The 18475-nt window shown below is 44.2% G+C and overlaps 1 protein-coding gene across 1 annotated transcript; it reads left to right on the top strand.

Annotated features, from left to right (window-relative positions):
- LOC311127089 (complexin-4-like) lies at positions 1-14075 on the top strand (the record flags this gene model as incomplete). Its single annotated transcript, XM_084158855.1, has 3 exons — positions 1-161; positions 2319-2406; positions 13848-14075. 3 exons carry the CDS (start codon positions 1-3, stop codon positions 14073-14075), a joined length of 477 nt encoding a protein of 158 aa, XP_084014981.1.
- Between the last annotated feature and the right edge of the window lie 4400 nt (positions 14076-18475).

The raw sequence follows: 18475 nt of genomic DNA, 5'->3' as shown, positions 1-18475 counted from the left end.
ATGTTCCTAATCAAGACGATGATGCCTAACCCGCTGGCTGGTTTGAATCCTATGGGTGGAGGAGAGGACGAGGCGGAGGCGGCACCTGCCGACCCAGCCAAAGCAGCAGGGATGACACGTGAAGAGTATGAGGAGTACCAAAAACAGTTGGTGGAGGAGAAGTAAGTAAACTGCCCTGTTGCCGAAACTCCATTTTGTTTTGCTGTTGTTGTTGGATCATGGAAAGCAGCAAACATGGCTGGCTAACCCTACAGAATGTAAACACCATCACAACTATTCCATCGGACCTTGACTAGCACCATGCAGGAATTCTGCACCTTCCTATTTTTTAAATATATATTTCATTGTTTTGTTGAGTTTTTCTACTTTTCTAAATTAGTTAAGATTGAATGTATCTACATTTATTCCCATTGTTGCAGTTTATTATTATTTAAGTTCATTTGATTTATTTTCTTGATGGTTTTTAGTCACTCAAGGTTAGAATAGAGACCCAAACTCAAACTAGAGTTTTGAGCATATTCTTTCTGTAAAAATGCATGCTTGTTTCTTGTGTTCCAAAAGTCACCCCAGTCCCTATCAACAACAACCACCATTACACAATTAATCTCTGATCATTGATCCTCTGCTGTGTTGTCAACAATGTTGTTGACGCCCAACTGTCTAACCAACATTGAATCTGACTAACACTCAAATGGATCAACACTAAAATAAAGTAAAACAAATCTGCAAAATAGTCTACTATCCTACTAAGTTCCCAGGAGGAATTTTCAAAATGGCTGCCAAATTTGACCCATGACGATTTAACTGCGACGGTGTAGGAGGAGCTTTGATGGTGAAGTGAAAAATCATAGATCTAATGTCATCTTATTAAAACTCTGTCTACCTAAAATAATTTCAGCACTCTGTCAAGTTTATTCCTCCATAAACACAGTTTCAGACAGGAATGATTGTCATTCACATTTACATTTTAGTCATTTAGCAGACGCTCTTATCCAGAGCGATTTACATGAGCAATTAGGGTTGAGTGCCTTGCTCAAAGGCACATCAAACAGGAGGAAGAGTTCTCTACTGTTTTGCTCAAAAGACAATAGTCTCTGCTCTTGATTTTGGTTTCACTGTCTGGTGGCGATTTTGTTTTGTTTATGTAATATGATGTGGCTGCTGCCCAGTAGGGCATGCTCTGAATGCTTTTAAATGCATAAGGGGCAGTGAAGAAGTGCACTCTTCTGGAGATGGGTAGAGATTTGGGACATAGCCTATGTCTGTGAGAGCAGGGCAGAGCAGAGCAGGGGTTAAGGTTAAACTGTGGCTGTGTGACTAGGTTGGGTGTCTTGGCCTTTGTCTCTCAAAACAGAGCAGAGCAGTGCAGGAGTTAGTGTTATGTTGTGGCTGTGTTGGGTTTCTTGTCCTAATCCGCAGTCTGGCCCTAGCCCTCAACCTGGTCAACTAATAATCCTCCTCTTCAATTGGCTAGGGTAAACAGTTCCCTTTCCACAGCGACCAATGAGGTTGGCACAAAATGGCCAAGAAAGGGATTCTCATGATCCTTAGCCTAATGCCAATAAACTAATGACTTGACCATGCATTGTATCTCATTGTTCAATACATATTGATATGGTCTGAGTTGTGTAAAGCCATAATAATGACACAAGAGGAAAGCAGTGGAAATGTTGTTTTAATAAATTATTGTATCGGAGCCATAGTGTGCGGCTTAAAAACAACCCAGGAAGAAAGCAAGCAGCACTGTTGATGATGAAGCAATTTCTCATTGTCACAATAAGGTCTCTCAATAGCTAATGCTAACTAACGTTAGCCATTTGCCTATAACACAGTAATCATACAAAAATCTATGATATCAGCCAGCCAGCCATCGTCCATGTTCTAATTTCAAATGATGGAAGCAGCATATGATTGAACAGTGAGATTATGTAGTCTGAACCTCGTTAGCTTCTTACCTAAACCCGTCTCATGGTTAACCCATGGCACAAAAGGTCAGGAAAGCCCTGCATCCTCTAAACTTTAGGTTTTGTTCTACAGTATGGGATTCACAATGTATTTGCATGGTAGCTATATAATGTTAGCCTCGTTCGACCATCCTGATCGAGTGCTGGTGGATCACGCTAATATAATGTACCTTTGGTTAAAACAAGATAATACCCAGACCATTATTGTCTTTGAATACACAGTAAACAAACATACAGTATATACATGCATACTGTACATACATACAGTTATCCATGACCTGATCACGCTAGATATCAATTAATTAATCAATAAATTAATCAATTAATCCATCATTCATTTTCTCTGTTTTTCAGGATGGAGAGAGACGCAGACTTCTTACACAAGAAGGCTGAGAGGGCAACTCTGCGGGTGTGCCTAAGAGACAAGTACAGGCTCCCAAAGGTGAGAACCTATTCCCGGCCGCCATACAACCTTATGTAGTTACCTCCCTGGTCACTGTAAAGTAAGGTTGGGGTTAGTCTCGCAAATCCAAGACCTTGGAGCAACATAAGCTATGAAATGGCACAAGGTCTGGGGAGGATGTCGGATTCTCTTTGACATAAAGCTGCAATATGTAACTTTTTGGGTGACCTGACCGAAATCACATAGATATGGGAGTTATAGATCTGTCATTCTCATTGAAAGCAAGTCTAGGAAGCTGTAAAACTGTTCTATGTGTGTTATTTCTATGCTTCACGCTCTTAAGTTTAGTTTTTGCATCTTTTACTTTCGGTTTTGTACAGTACACCAGCTTCAAATGAAAATACAATATTTTTGGTTATGGAAAATATATTTCACAGCAGTTTAGATGGTACAATGATTCTCTGCACTATACTCGCTTGTTTTGTCACATAAACTGAAATTAGGCGAACTATTCGAATTTTAGTAAACAGGATATGGCAGAGCGATTTCTGCATAGTGCACCATTAAAATTAACAACAGCAACAAAAAATCAGGGGAGGGTTCTCTTCAGACAGACAACTCTCCTAACAAATCACACATTTGGGTAGGCAGGGCTTAAAATGCGGGCGGCAATTTGGTTAATGTTTAGTTAGGGCATCAAACGGATACGGCAGTGACGTAACCGGGGATGCACATCCGATTTCCAACTCGTCCTCTCTGTCCCAACTGACACCAGAACTTCTACAGACATGTAAGATCATAGGAACACTGAGGGAGGCATCCTGTCTGTCTAAAGAGAATATTAAATTCTATTAAATTCTATTGAAGGTATTGTACAAGCCAATAGGTACAACTGATTAAGACAATGAATGGCGAAATTATGTGATTGTACATTTCCTTTCTTGACAAAAAAAGAGTATTTAATGACATGCAAATTACTATACAAATCTGGCATGCCAAACTAATGATATTAGTCTGTTGTGTAAGACTGTGGCGGATATATTTATAATCGTCACACCAGGCAGGCGTCATGCTTTCCAACGGGAAGGCTAACGCAGGTTTCAGATAATCCTTCCTGGAGTCTAGAATGTAGGTTCTAGAATGAAGGTTTGATGTTGCTGGAGTTTCACTCTCCAAAGATAAATCATCTCTTCTTCTTCTTCTTCTTCTTCTTCTTCTTCTTCTTCTTCTTCTTCTTCTTCTTCTTCTTCTTCTTCTTCTTCTTCTTCTTCTTCTTCTTCTTCTTCTTCTTCTTCTTCTTCTTCTTCATTGCATTAAGTGTATTCAAACTAAGAATCCTTAAGGCGGTGACCATATGACGTGTGCACCAGTGAGGTGTTAAAATGACACTCATCCCCTGCCTTGCAGGAAACAGGTGTGTACTTCAAATCAAATCAAATCAAATCTTATTGGCCACATGCGCCGAATACAACAGGTGCAGACATTACAATGAAATGCTTACTTACAGCCCTTAACCAACAGTACATTTATTTTTTTATAAAAAAAGTCAAATAAAACAACAACAAAAAATTGTTGAGAAAAAAAGAGCAGAAGTAAAATAAAATAACAGTAGGGAGGCTATATATACAGGGGGGTACCGGTGCAGAGTCAATGTGCGGGGGCATCGGCTAGTTGAGGTAGTTGAAGTAATATGTACATGTGGGTAGAGTTAAAGTGACTATGCATAAATAATTAACAGAGTAGCAGCAGCGTAAAAAGATGGGGTGGGGGGCAGTGCAAATAGTCTGGGTAGCCATGATTAGCTGTTCAGGAGTCTTATGGCTTGGGGGTAGAAGCTGTTGAGAAGTCTTTTGGACCTAGACTTGGCACTCCGGTACCACTTGCCGTGCGGTAGCAGAGAGAACAGTCTATGACTAGTCTTTGACAATTTTGAGGGCCTTCCTCTGACACCGCCTGGTATAGAGGTCCTGGATGGCAGGAAGCTTGGCCCCAGTGATGTACTGGGCCGTACGCACTACCCTCTGTAGTGCCTTGCGGTCGGAGGCCAAGCAGTTTCCATACCAGGCGGTGATGCAACCAGTCAGGATGCTCTCGATGGTGCAGCTGTATAATATTTTGAGGATCTGAGGACCCATGCCAAATCTTTTCAGTCTCCTGAGGGGGAATAGGCTTTGTCGTGCCCTCTTCATGACTGTCTTGGTGTGTTTGGACCATGATAGTTCGTTGGTGATGTGGACACCAAGGAACTTGAAGCTCTCAACCTGTTCCACTACAGCCCCGTCGATGAGAATGGGGGTGTGCTCAGTCCTCTTATTTTTCCTGTAGTCCACAATCATCTCCTTTGTCTTGGTCACGTTGATGGAGAGGTAGTTATCCTAGCACCACACGGCCAGGTCTCTGACCTCCTCCCTATAGGCTGTCTCATCGTTGTCGGTGATCAGGCCTACCACTGTTGTGTCGTCGGCAAACTTAATGATGGTGTTGGAGTCGTGCCTGGCCATGCAGTCATGGGTGAACAGGGAGTACAGGAGGGGACTGAGCACGCACCCCTGAGGGGCCCCTGTGTTGAGGATCAGTGTGGCAGATGTGTTGTTACCTACCCTTACTACCTGGGGGTGGCCTGTCAGGAAGTCCAGGATCCAGTTGCAGAGGGAGGTGTTTAGTCCCAGGATCCTTAGCTTAGTGATGAGCTTTGAGGGCACTATGTTGTTGAATGCTGAGCTGTAGTCAATGAATAGCATTCTCACGTAGGTGTTCCTCTTGTCCAGGTGGGAAAGGGCAGTGTGGAGTGCAATAGAGATTGCATCATCTGTGGATCTGTTGGGGCGGTATGCAAATTGGAGTGGGTCTAGGGTTTCTGGGATAATGGTGTTGATGAGCCATGACCAGCCTTTCAAAGCACTTCATGGCTACAGACTTCAGTGCTACGGGTCGGTAGTCATTTAGGCAGGTTATCTTAGTGTCCTTGGGCACGGGGACTATGTTGGTCTGCTTGAATCATGTTGGTATTACAGACTCAGTCAGGGACATGTTGAAAATGTCAGTGAAGACACTTGCCAGTTGGTCAGCACATGTTTGGAGTACACGTCCTGGTAATCCGTCTGGCCCTGCGGCCTTGTGAATGTTGACCTGCTTAAAAGTCTTACTCACATCGGCTACGGAGAGCGTGATCACATAGTCATCCAGAACAGCTGGTGCTCTCATGCATGCTTCAGTGTTGCTTGCCTCGAAGCGAGCATAGAAGTGGTTTAGCTCGTCTGGAAGTCTTGTGTCACTGGGCAGCTCGCGGCTGTGCTTCCCTTTGTAGTCTGTAATAGTTTTCAAGCCCTGCCACATCCGACGAGCGTCAGAGCCGGTGTAGTACGATTCAATCTTAGTCCTGTATTGACTCTTTGCCTGTTTGATGGTTCGTCGGAGGGCATAGCGGGATTTCTTATAAGCGTCCGGGTTAGAGTCCCACTCCTTGAAAGCGGCAGCTCTACCCTTTAGCTCTGTGCGGATGTTTCCTGTAATCCATGGCTTCTGGTTGGGGTATGTACGTACGGTCACTGTGGGGACGACATCATCGATGCACTTATTGATGAAGCCAGTGACTGAAGAATCTGAAGAATCCTGGAACATGTTCCAGTCTGTGCTAGCAAAACAGTCCTGTAGCTTACCATCTGCGTCATCTGACCACTTTTTTATTAACCGAGTCACTGGTGCTTCCTGCTTTAGTTTTTGCTTATAAGCAGGAATCAGGAGGATAGAGTTATGGTCAGATTTGCCAAATGGAGGGCGAGGGAGAGCTTTGTATGCGTCTCTGTGTGTGGAGTAAAGGTAGTCTAGAGTTTTATTTTCCTCTGGTTGCACATTTAACATGCTGGTCGAAATTAGGTAGAACGGATTTAAGTTTCCCTGCATTAAAGTCCCCGGCCACTAGGAGCGCTGCCTCTGGATGAGCGTTTTCCTGTTGACTTATGGCCTTATACAGCTCATTCAGTGCAATCTTAATGCCAGCACTGGTTTGTGGTGGTAAATAGACAGCTATGAAAAATATAGATGAAAACTCTCTTGGTAAATAGTGTGGTCTACAGCTTATCATAAGATACTCTACCTCAGGTTGAGCAAAACCTAGAGACTTCCTTAGTATTTGTAGTAGGATGTAGAATGTCTGTGTTACTAGCTAATTTAACATCTGTGTCAGTCTCTACAGAATGAGCAGGAGACAGGTGTACTTCAAATAACTTTGTAACAACTGCTGACATAAAAAAGGCTTTTCAATTTGTTTTTGATTGATTTGATTGATTTGGTTGATTAGATTGATTAGATTCATTGACTGATTTATTGATTGGTTGATTTATTGATTGTGTTGGTCTGGTCTCTACAAAGCATGCAGGACGAGATGTTGGTTGCTACAGAGACAATAGTGTAGCAGTAGAGGATGTCTCTCTGTATTCCTAGCTGATGCTGTGTTGTTAATGCCTTTTCTCTACAGGCTGAGCAGGAGACAAGAGTATACAGTGCCTTCAGAAAGTAGTCATACCCCTTGACTTATTCCACATTTTGTGTTACAGCATGAATTCAAAATTGGGCAGCATACCCAATTGGGCAGTAGTCCCCTGTAGCTCAGTTGGTAGAGCATGGCGCTTGCATCGCCAGGGTTGTGGGTTCATTTCCCACGGGGGGCCAGTATGAAAATGTATGCACTCACTGACTGTAAGTCGCTCTGGATAAGAGTGTCTGCTAAATGACTAAAATGTAAAATGTAATACCCATAACATGATGAAGCAACCACTATGCTTGAAAATATGGAGAGTGGTACTCAGTAATGTGTTGGATTGGATTTGCCCCAAACTTAGTATTTAGGACAAAACGTTATTTGCTTTGCCACATTTTTTGCAGTATTACTTTAGTGTATGGTTGTAAACAGGATGCATGTTTTGGAATATTTGTATTCTGTACAAGCTTCCTTCTTTTCACTCTGTCAATTAGGTTAGTATTGTGGAGTAACTACAATGTTGTTGATCCATCCTCAGTTTTTTCCTATCACAGCCATTAAACTCTGTACCTGTTTTAGTCACCATTGGCCTCATGGTGAAATCCCTGAGCGGTTTCCTTCCTCTCCGGCAACTGAGTTAGGAAGGACTTCTGTGTCATTGTAGTGACTGGGTGTATTGATACACCATCCACAGTGTACAGTGGGGGAAAAAAGTATTTAGTCAGCCACCAATTGTGCAAGTTCTCCCACGTAAAAAGATGAGAGAGGCCTGTAATTTTCATCATAGGTACACGTCAACTATGACAGACAAAATGACCAAAAGAATTCCAGAAAATCACATTGTAGGATTTTTAATGAATTTATTTGCAAATTATGGTGGAAAATAAGTATTTGGTCAATAACAAAAGTTTCTCAATACTTTGTTATATACCCTTTGTTGGCAATGACACAGGTCAAACGTTTTCTGTAAGTCTTCACAAGGTTTTCACACACTGTTGCTGGTTTTTTGGCCCATTCCTCCATGCAGATCTCCTCTAGAGCAGTGATGTTTTGGGGCTGTCGCTGGGCAACACGGACTTTCAACACCCTCCAAAGATTTTCTATGGGGTTGAGATCTGGAGACTGGCTAGGCCACTCCAGGACCTTGAAATGCTTCTTACGAAGCCACTCCTTCGTTGCCCGGGCGGTGTGTTTGGGATCATTGTCATGCTGAAAGACCCAGCCACGTTTCATTTTCAATGCCCTTGCTGATGGAAGGAGGTTTTCACTCAAAATCTCACGATACATGGCCCCATTCATTCTTTCCTTTACACGGATCAGTCGTCCTGGTCCCTTTGCAGAAAAACAGCCCCAAAGCATGATGTTTCCACCCCCATGCTTCACAGTAGGTATGGTGTTCTTTGGATGCAACTCAGCATTCTTTGTCCTCCAAACACGACGAGTTGAGTTTTTACCAAAAAGTTATATTTTGGTTTCATCTGACCTTCTCCCAATCCTCTTCTGGATCATCCAAATGCACTCTAGCAAACTTCAGACGGGCCTGGACATGTACTGGCTTAAGCAGGGGGACACATCTGTCACTGCAGGATTTGAGTCCCTGGCGGCGTAGTGTGTTACTGATGGTAGGCTTTGTTACTTTGGTCCCAGCTCTCTGCAGGTCATTCACTAGGTCCCCCCGTGTGGTTCTGGGATTTTTGCTCACCGTTCTTGTGATCATTTTGACCCCACGGGGTGAGATCTTGCGTGGAGCCCCAGATCGAGGGAGATTATCAGTGGTCTTGTATGTCTTCCATTTTCTAATAATTGCTCCCACAGTTGATTTCTTCAAACCAAGCTGCTTACCTATTGCAGATTCAGTCTTCCCAGCCTGGTGCAGGTCTACAATTTTGTTTCTGGTGTCCTTTGACAGCTCTTTGGTCTTGGCCATAGTGGAGTTTGGAGTGTGACTGTTTGAGGTTGTGGACAGGTGTCTTTTATACTGATAACATGTTCAAACAGGTGCCATTAATACAGGTAACGAGTGGAGGACAGAGGAGCCTCTTAAAGAAGAAGTTACAGGTCTGTGAGAGCCAGAAATCTTGCTTGTTTGTAGGTGGCCAAATACTTATTTTCTACCATAATTTGCAAATAAATTCATTAAAGATCCTACAATGTGATTTTCTGGAATTTTTTTCTCAATTTGTCTGTCATAGTTGACGTGTACCTATGATGAAAATTACAGGCCTCTCTCATCTTTTTAAGTGGGAGAACTTGCACAATTGGTGGCTGACTGTCACACCCTGGCTCTGGGACTCTATATGTTGAGCCAGGGTGTGTTCATTCTATGTGTTGAAGTTCTATGTTGGGAGTTCTAGTTTGTTTATTTCTATGTTGGCCTGAGCGACTCCCAATCAGAGGCAACGAGTGTCAGCTGTGGCTGGTTGTCTCTGATTGGGAGCCATATTTAAACTGTCGGTTTTCCCTTAGTGTTTGTGGGATCTTGTTCCAGTTGGTTGTGTTTAGACTTAGGACGTCACGGTATTGTTTGTTGTTTTGTTATTCGTGTGTGCACTTTAATTAAATAAAGTATGTTCGCTCAACACGCTGCGCCTTGGTCTACTCGATACGACGATCGTGACACTGACTAAATACTTTTTTTCCCCACTGTAATTAATAACTTCACCATTTTTTTTAACCATCTACCAATAGGTGCCCTTCTTTGTGAGGTATTGGTAAACCTCCCTGGTCTTTGTGGTTTAATCTGTGTTTGAAATTCACTGCTCGACTGAGGGATCTTACAGATAATTGTATAACACATACAGAGATTAGGTAGTCATTAAAAAAAATATGTTAAACACTATTATTGCACACAGAGTGATTCCATGTAACTTATTATGCGACTTGTTTAGCTTATTTAGGCTTGTCATAACAAAGGGGTTGATTACTTATTGACTGAAGACATTTCAGCTTTTCATTGTTAATTAATTTGTAAAATAAATAAATAAACATAATTCCACTTTGACAATATGGGGTATTATGTGTAAGCCAGTGACAAACATCTCAATTTAATTCATTTTAAATTCAGGCTGTAACACAACAAAATGTTGAAAAAGTCAAGGGGTGTAAATACTTTCTGAAGGCACTGTTAGTTGTAGTAGGATGTCTGTTTCTCACTAGCTAATCTGATGCCTGTGTTGGCCTCTAAATAGGCAGGAGTGTATTAGGAAGTTTACATCTGTTTTGGTCTCTCTCTCTCTCCAGAGCGAACATGAAACAGGAAAGTAGTAGGTTCAGACTGGCTGTATGTCTGTCTGTCTCACTTGCTTATCTAATGTTTGCATTGGTCTTTTAGAGGGAGCAGGAGTCTCACTATCTAACGATGTCTGACTAGCTAATGTAACATGTCTATTGTTTCTCCAACAGCGCGAGTCAGACGAGAACATTATTTTCATGTCTGTATTGGTCTATACCAGGGCTCTCCAACCCTGTTCCTGGAGAGCTACCGTCCTGTAGGTTTTCACTCCAACCCGAATCTAACTCACATGATTCAAATAACTATCTGGTTCATAAGATTAATCAGGTTAGATACAACTGGGATTGGAGCGAAAACCTAAAGGAGTGTAGCTCTCCAGGAACAGTTTTGGAGAGCCCTGGATCCGGTTTCCCGATAACGATGGAACTTAGGCTAAAGAGTGTTTTAACAATGTATCTTTCCTACACTGGCCAAAGATAACAGTAACATGCGTTCCTAAAACACCACACAGAGAGAACATTTTCCAAGTGCGTCATTGAGGCATGTGTCAATAATGATAGGATCGAAAGAAAGGCACCGCTGCTCTCTGGTCAGCTTTCTCCATTCAAATCTTACCTTAACATTATAATTATTCCACAATACTGATGACGGATCAGCAGCTAGAGAGATATTATCACCTATGGCTGTAAATATTGAGGCAGCTTATTCTAATGCTTACCCTATAAATCAAGATTGGGCACATCATTGTACATGTTAGGCTACACATCATTAAATATATAGAGGCAGGAAATTTTACAGTAGCCAAATATCTAAACAAAACTCACTTTAATAAACATGAAATTGATTTCAATATCATTTAAATATCAAACTTGATCTCATAGTTTCACTTTGGGATTTACCAAACATTAGGAACACTTCCTAATATTGAGTTGCACTCCCCCCCCCCCCCCCCCCCCCCCCCCCCCCCCCCCTTGCCCTCAGAACAGCCTCAATTTGTCGGGCATGGACTCTACAAGGTCTCGAAAGCGTTCCACAGGGATGCTGGCCCATGTTGACTCCAATGCTTCCCACAGTTGTGTCAAGTTGGCTGGATGTCCATTGGGTGGTGGACCATTCTTGATACAAATAGGAAACTGTTGAGCGTGAAAAACCCAGCAGCGTTGCAGTTCTTGACACAAACCGGTGCGCCTGGGACCTACTACCATACCCTGTTCAAAGGCACTAAAATATTTTGTCTTGCCCATTCACCCTCTGAATGGCACACATACACAATCCATGTCTCAATTGTCTCAAGGCTTAAAAATCATTCTTTAACCTGTCTCTTCCCCTTCATCTACTGATTGAACTGGATTTAACAAGTGACATCAATCATGGAAAGAGCATGATTTCATAATGTTTTGTACACTCAGTGTATACAGTGCATTCGGAAAGTATTCAGACCCCTTGACTTTTTCCACATTTTGTTACGTTACAGCCTTATTCTATAATGACAAAGTGAAAACAGGTTTTTAGAAAATTTAGAAAATGTATTACAAATAAAAAACAGAAATACCTTATTTACATAAGCATTCAGACCCTTTGCTATGAGACTCGAAATTGAGCTCAGGTGCATCCTGTTTCCATTGATTCCTTGAGATGTCTCTACAACTTGATTGGAGTCCACCTGTGGTAAATGCAATTGATTGAACATGATTTGGAAAGGCACACCTGTCTATATAAGTTCCCACAGTTGACAGTGCATGTCAGAGCAAAAACCATGGAAGGAATTGTCCGTAGAACTCAGAGACAGGCTTTTGTTGAGAAACAGATCTGGGGAAGGGTACCAAAACATTTCTGCAACATTGAAGGTCCCCAAGAACACAGTGGCCTCCATCATTCTTAAATGGAAGAAGTTTGGAACCACCAAGACTCTTCCTAGAGCTGGCCGCCCAGCCAAACTGAGCAATCGGGGGAGAAGGGCCTTGGTCAGGGAGGTGACCAAGAACCCGATGGTCACTCTGACAGAGCTCCAGAGTTCCTCTGTGGAGATGGGAGAACCTTCCAGAAGGACAACCATCTCTGCAGCACTCCACCAATCAGGCCTTTATGGTAGAGTGGCAAGACGGAAGCCACTCCTCAGTAAAAGGCACATGACAGCCCGCTTGGAGTTTGCCAAAAGAAACAAGATTCTCTGGTCTGATGTAACCAAGATTGAACTCTTTGTTCTGAATGCGAAGCGTCAAATCTGGAGGAAACCTGGTACCATCCCTATGGTGAAACATGGTGGTGGTAGCATCATGCTGTGGGGATGTTTTGCAGAGGCAGGCACTGGAAGACTAGTCAGGATTGAGGGAAAGATGAACGGAGCAAAGTACAAAGAGATCCTTGATGAAAACCTGCTCCAGAGCACCTAGGACCACAGTCTGGGATGAAGGTTCACCTTCCAACAGGACAATGACCCTAAGCACACAGCCAAGACAATGCAGGAGTGGCTTTGGGACAAGTCTCTGAATGTCTTTGAGTGGCCCAGCCGGAGCCCGGACTTGAACCCAATCTAACATCTCTGGAGAGACCTGAAAATTGCTGTGCAGCAAAGCTCCCCATCCAACCTGACAGAGCTTGAGAGGATCTGTAGAGAAGAATGGGAGAAACTCCCCAAATACAGGTGTGCCAAGCAAATAGCGTCATACCAAAGAAGACTCGAGGCTGTAATCGCTGCCAAAGGTGCTTCAACAAAGTACTGAGTAAAGGGTCTGAATACTTATGTAAATGTGATATTCAGTTTCTAATTTTGTATACATTTGCAAAAATTTATAAAAACCTGTTTTTGCTTCGTCATTATGGGGTATTGTGTGTAGATTGATGAAGAAAACCCCCAGATATAATCCATTTCAGAATAAGGCTGTAACGTAACAAAATGTGGAAAAAGTCAAGGGGTCTGAATACTTTCCAAATGCACTGTAGGCCTATAGTTTATACTGTAGGTAGGCTTTTTATCTTTTACTGCAGTCATCTTGGTTTTCATTTTATATTTCGCTTGTTTGTAACAATTACAAAGACATTAGCAACTTTGTAGTTGTAGTCAACTTCGTTGTGAAGTTATCGGTGGTCATGAAGAGACAGGTAAATACTGATTCTATGTTTAGCGGAGATCTTCTGTGTATAAAGTGATGCGGGGAGGGCAAAAAAGCATCTAATGAAGCACTTAGCTGTTTTACGAGTGGTCTGAGGCAGGCATTAGATTACAAGCGTTTTCAAGTGCAACATTAATAACGATGGTTTTGGGAAACAGCTCAGAGATTTAACGATACTCCTACGAAGGTTCTAACAATGAACATAGCCTTAAGATGCTTTTGGGAAATCGGGCCCTGGTCTATACAGAGGAATGTAGCTAGTAGGATATCTCACTAGCTAATCTAACATCTAGCAAGCAGCTATTTGAATCTTTATATTGGTATCTTCCTCTACAGAGCGTGTGTAGTACATCTGTGAAACTCACTTCTCAGCCTGAAGTGTCCCCACTTGTGCCACTGAATAGCTAGCTTTTCGCGTGGCGCGAGTCACTTCGGGCGGGCGGTCACGTGTGCTAATAAGGCAGAGGTCCTGTGTTTAAGCCTCGGTGAGACCCGAATCAGGAGAAAGCGGTACTTGCTAAGCAAGCAGCGTGACGCCCGTTACACAAGCAGGACGAGAACATGATCTGTGTCTTACTAGCTAATGTCCTGACTCATAATAATATTATAAGCTATAAAATAATCTAATACCTGTATTGTTCGCTACTCTTTCTAGAGCGAGCAGGATGATAACATGCTCGCCATGGCCGGAGACGATGTGGACGTACCCGAGGAGCTGCTTAAGATGGTGGACGAGGATGCCACGGAGGAGGAAGACAAGGACTCCATCTTGGGTGGCATTCAGAACCTCCAGAACATGGACATGGACCAGCTGAAGGAGAAGGCCTCGGCCACCGTGACGGAGATGAAAGCCAAGGCAGAGGAGAAATGCTCTGTCATGTAAATAAAATAAAATTGAATATTTCAGTTCACTGATCAGGGGTGAAACCTAACTTCCACTTAAGTAATTGTTTTGTAATTTAGACTTGGTTTAAGTGGAAGTTAGAATTCGCTCCTAAAGGTCCAAGAGTTTCAAGTCTTCACTGTGCAGCAGACCTGGGTTTAAAATTAGTATTTGAGATCTTTCAAAGTCTCCTTTGAGTGTTTTGATTGAGCCAATCAAGCACAGCTGAAAGAAAACAAATACAATTTGAACCCAGGTCCTTCTCTCGTTCTCGCTACCCCCCAAGCTGTGAAAGCGCCCTGGAGATGTATGTCCAATGACAGGGGGTCTTGTTGGAAACTCCCTTCCTAAAAAACCTTGTGTGAATGGTCTGTTTGGATGTGTTCCCTTAATTTGCTATATAGGTCATTTGTTGTATGTGTGAATAAATTATGTTTTAGATTGTTGCTTCCCCTCCGTCCTTCTCGTGTTATTCTTTTTATTTAATCTGGGATAATTAATTAACTAATACATATTCTCATTAATTAATAAAGACATAATAGTGAACTTGGCCACAAATGCAACTGACAATATTCTGTTGCATCTCCTCATCCACACACATGATTGTACAACTTTCAAAATCCCCTCCATCAATGTTTATCTAAAACAACAAGCATAAACCAAGCCTGGAAGAGATAAATATTGGCAGTTTTGCACAAATCATCATTTAAATAAAATATGTAGTCTTCATTCCATACTCAAACATTAACATTGACTGACACTAACACTGAAGTACTAATGTTGAGGATTCTGGATTATTATAAAATATATGAAGTATATTAAATGTAAATGTTTGTTGTGCAGTTAGAATGATACATGTTCATGTAGAAGCCATTGACTAATAAAACGACTGACTTGTATAAGACAACCAACCGACTATTTACCATTATTTCTCCAACGTTTATATTTGTTTACAGATCCAAAGCCTTCTACAAATACTTATATTCCTAATGGGTGATATAATAGACACAGTTGGATGAAAACTCCTTCTGGAACACTGTCACACCCTGGCTCTGGGACTCATTATGTTGAGCCAGGGTGTGTGCATTCTATGTGTTCATGTTCTATGTTGGGTGTCTAGGTTGTCGATGTCTATGTTTGTATTGAGTGACTCCCAATCGGAGGTAACGAGTGTCAGCTGTCGGCTCGTTATCTCTGATTGGGAGCCATATGTAAACTGTGTGTCTTCACCTTGTGTTGGTGGGTTTTTGTTCCGTGACGGTATGTTTAACCGTGGACTTCACGAATTGTGTTTTGTTTATATTTAGGAACTTTAATTAAATAAAGTCATGTTTATTTCACACGCTGCGCCTTGGTCCTACTTCATAGACGATCGTGACAGAAAAACCCACCAAAGAAGGACCAAGCAGCGTGTCCAGGAGCAAGGAGACTGGACATGGGAGGAAGCGCCGGGTAAGGAGATCGAGAGGCTGGCGATGGCCCAGGTGGGCAAATCGTGGTCCTGGGAGGACATGCTCGGGGGCAAGGGACCTTGGGGGAGGATCAAGGCCCTGGCGAGAGAGGAGCAACGGCGTCAGCAGGGCCATCGTCGGAGGGACGAGAGGCAACCCCAAAAAGTTTTTTGGGGGGGCACATGGCTTGGGCGGCTGGGCAGCAGGAGGCTGCCACAGGGAGACGTGGAGAGAAGGCTACCGGATTACGGGAGCCATTGGCGAGTAGAGGGAGGGAAGTAGTTGAGGCACGGCGTAAGAGACTGAGGTGTGTTACCAGTCCGGTCCGGCCCGTTCCTGATCCCCGGTTAAGGCCAGTGGTGTGTGTTCCCAGTACGGACCGGCCTGTTCCTACTCCACGCATCAAGCCCACGGTGTGCGTCGCCAGTCCAGCCCGGCCGGTTCCTGTTCCACGTACAAAGCCTACGGTGTGCGTGGCCAGCCCAGCCCGACCTGTTCCTGCTCCACGTACCAGACCCACGGTGTGCGTCGCCAGTCCAGCCCGGCCGGTTCCTGCTCCACGTACAAAGCCTACGGTGTGCGTGGCCAGCCCAGCCCGACCTGTTCCTGCTCCACGTACCAGACCCACGGTGTGCGTCGCCAGTCCAGCCCGGCCGGTTCCTGCTCCACGTACTAAGCCTACGGTGTACGTCGCCAGCCCAGCCCGGCCTGTTCCTGCTTCTCGCATCAAGCCTACGGTGTGCGTCGCCAGCCCGACCCGGCCTGTTCCTGCCACCCGCACCAAGTCTACGGTGCGCGTCGCCAGCCCGACCCGGCCTGTTCCTGCCACTCGCACCAAACATACGGTGCGCGTCGCCAGCCCGGTCCGGCCTGTTCCTGCCACCCGCACCAAGTCTACGGTGCGCGTCGCCAGCCCGACCCGGCCTGTTCCGGCCACTCGCACCAAACCTACGGTGCGCGTCGCCAGCCCGGTCCGGCCTGTTCCTGCCACTCGCACTAAGCCAGGGGTGCGAGAAGTCAGCCTGGTAAGGCCCGTTCCTCCTCCACGCACAAAGCCAGGGGTGCGAGAAGTCAGCCTGGTAAGGCCCGTTCCTCCTCCACGCACAAAGCCAGGGGTGCGAGTCGTCAGCCTGGTAAGGCCCGTGCCTCCTCCACGCACAAAGCCAGGGGTGCGAGTCGTCAGCCTGGTAAGGCCCGTTCCTCCTCCACGCACCAAGCCTACGGGGTGCGTCGTCAGCCCTGTCCGGCTCGTTCCTGCTCTCCGCACCAAGTCTGTGGTGCGCGTCGCCAGCCCATTCCGGTCCATTCCTGTTCCACGCACCAAGCCAGGGGCGCGTGTCGTCAGTCCGGCTCCGGCCAGCGGGGCTAGACAGGACCAGGGGTACTATGGGGGGTGTATCGGAGGGTGGTGGTCAAGGCCGGAGCCAGAACCACCACCGAGGAGGTATGCCCGCCCAGCCCTCCCCTGTTTGGGGTTTTTGAGGCGCGGTCGCAGTCCGCGCCTTTAGGGGGGGGTACTGTCACACCCTGGCTCTGGGACTCATTATGTTGAGCCAGGGTGTGTGCATTCTATGTGTTCATGTTCTATGTTGGGTGTCTAGGTTGTCGATGTCTATGTTTGTATTGAGTGACTCCCAATCGGAGGTAACGAGTGTCAGCTGTCGGCTCGTTATCTCTGATTGGGAGCCATATGTAAACTGTGTGTCTTCACCTTGTGTTGGTGGGTTTTTGTTCCGTGACGGTATGTTTAACCGTGGACTTCACGAATCGTGTTTTGTTTATATTTAGGAACTTTAATTAAATAAAGTCATGTTTATTTCACACGCTGCGCCTTGGTCCTACTTCATAGACGATCGTGACAAACACAGCCAATCAAACGCACATATTATGGGACTCAGATTAGGTGTTAAATATGTGAATTACACTAACACACCATAAGAGGCTAATATTTGAATTACATTAACACACCATAAGAGGCTGAATAAAGAAATGGGTCTTCAATTATACTGAACAAAAATAAAAACGCAACATGTAAAGTGTTGGTCCCATGTTTTATGATCTGAAATAAAAGATCCCCGAAATGTTCCATATGCACAGAAAGTTTATTTCTCTAAACCGTTGTGCACAAATTTGTTTACATCCTTGATAGTGAGCATTTCTCCTTTGCCAAGATGATCCAACCACCTGACAGGTGTGGCATATCAATAATCTGATTAAACAGCATGATCATTACACAGGTGCACCTTGTGCTGGGGACAATAAAAGGCCACACTAAAATGTGCAATTTTGTCACACAACGCAATGCCACAGATGTCTCAAGTTTTGAGGGATTGGCATGCTGACTGCAGGAATGTCCACCAGAGCTGTTGCCAGAGAATATAATGTTCATTTCTCTACCATAAGCCGCATCCAACATCGTTTTAGAGAATTTGGCAGTACGACCAACCAGCCTCACAACTGCAAACCACATGTAACCACGCCAGCCCAGAACCTCCACATCTGGCTTCGTCACCTGTGGGATAGTCTGAGACCAGCCAGCTGGACAGCTGATAAAACTGAGGAGTATTTCTGTCTGTAAAAAAGCCCTTTTTGTGGGGAAAACTCATTCTGATTGGCTGGTGCCTGGCTCCCCAGTGGGTGGACCTGACTCCCAAGTGGGTGGGCCTATGCCATCCCAGGCCCACCCAGTCATGTGAAATTCATAGATTAGGCCTAACAAATTAATTTAATTGACTGATTTCCTTATATGAACTGTAACTCAGTAACATCTTTGAAATTGTTGCATGTTCCGTTTATATTGTTGTTCAGTATAATTGGAGATTATACTGAAACTATTGTTAGGTGTCGGTTAAGCCGGGTGAAGAAACCCTCAACGTTGTGAATTTTACGTGAGTCCAATGTTCAGAATGCCTTGGATTGGGAATTTGCTGGTTAAAGATTAGCAGTTAA

The sequence above is a fragment of the Coregonus lavaretus genome (genome assembly GCF_964263955.1).
Source record: "Coregonus lavaretus genome assembly, chromosome: 4".
NCBI lineage: Eukaryota > Metazoa > Chordata > Actinopteri > Salmoniformes > Salmonidae > Coregonus > Coregonus lavaretus.
This window is presented reverse-complemented; position numbering and strand designations above follow the sequence as displayed.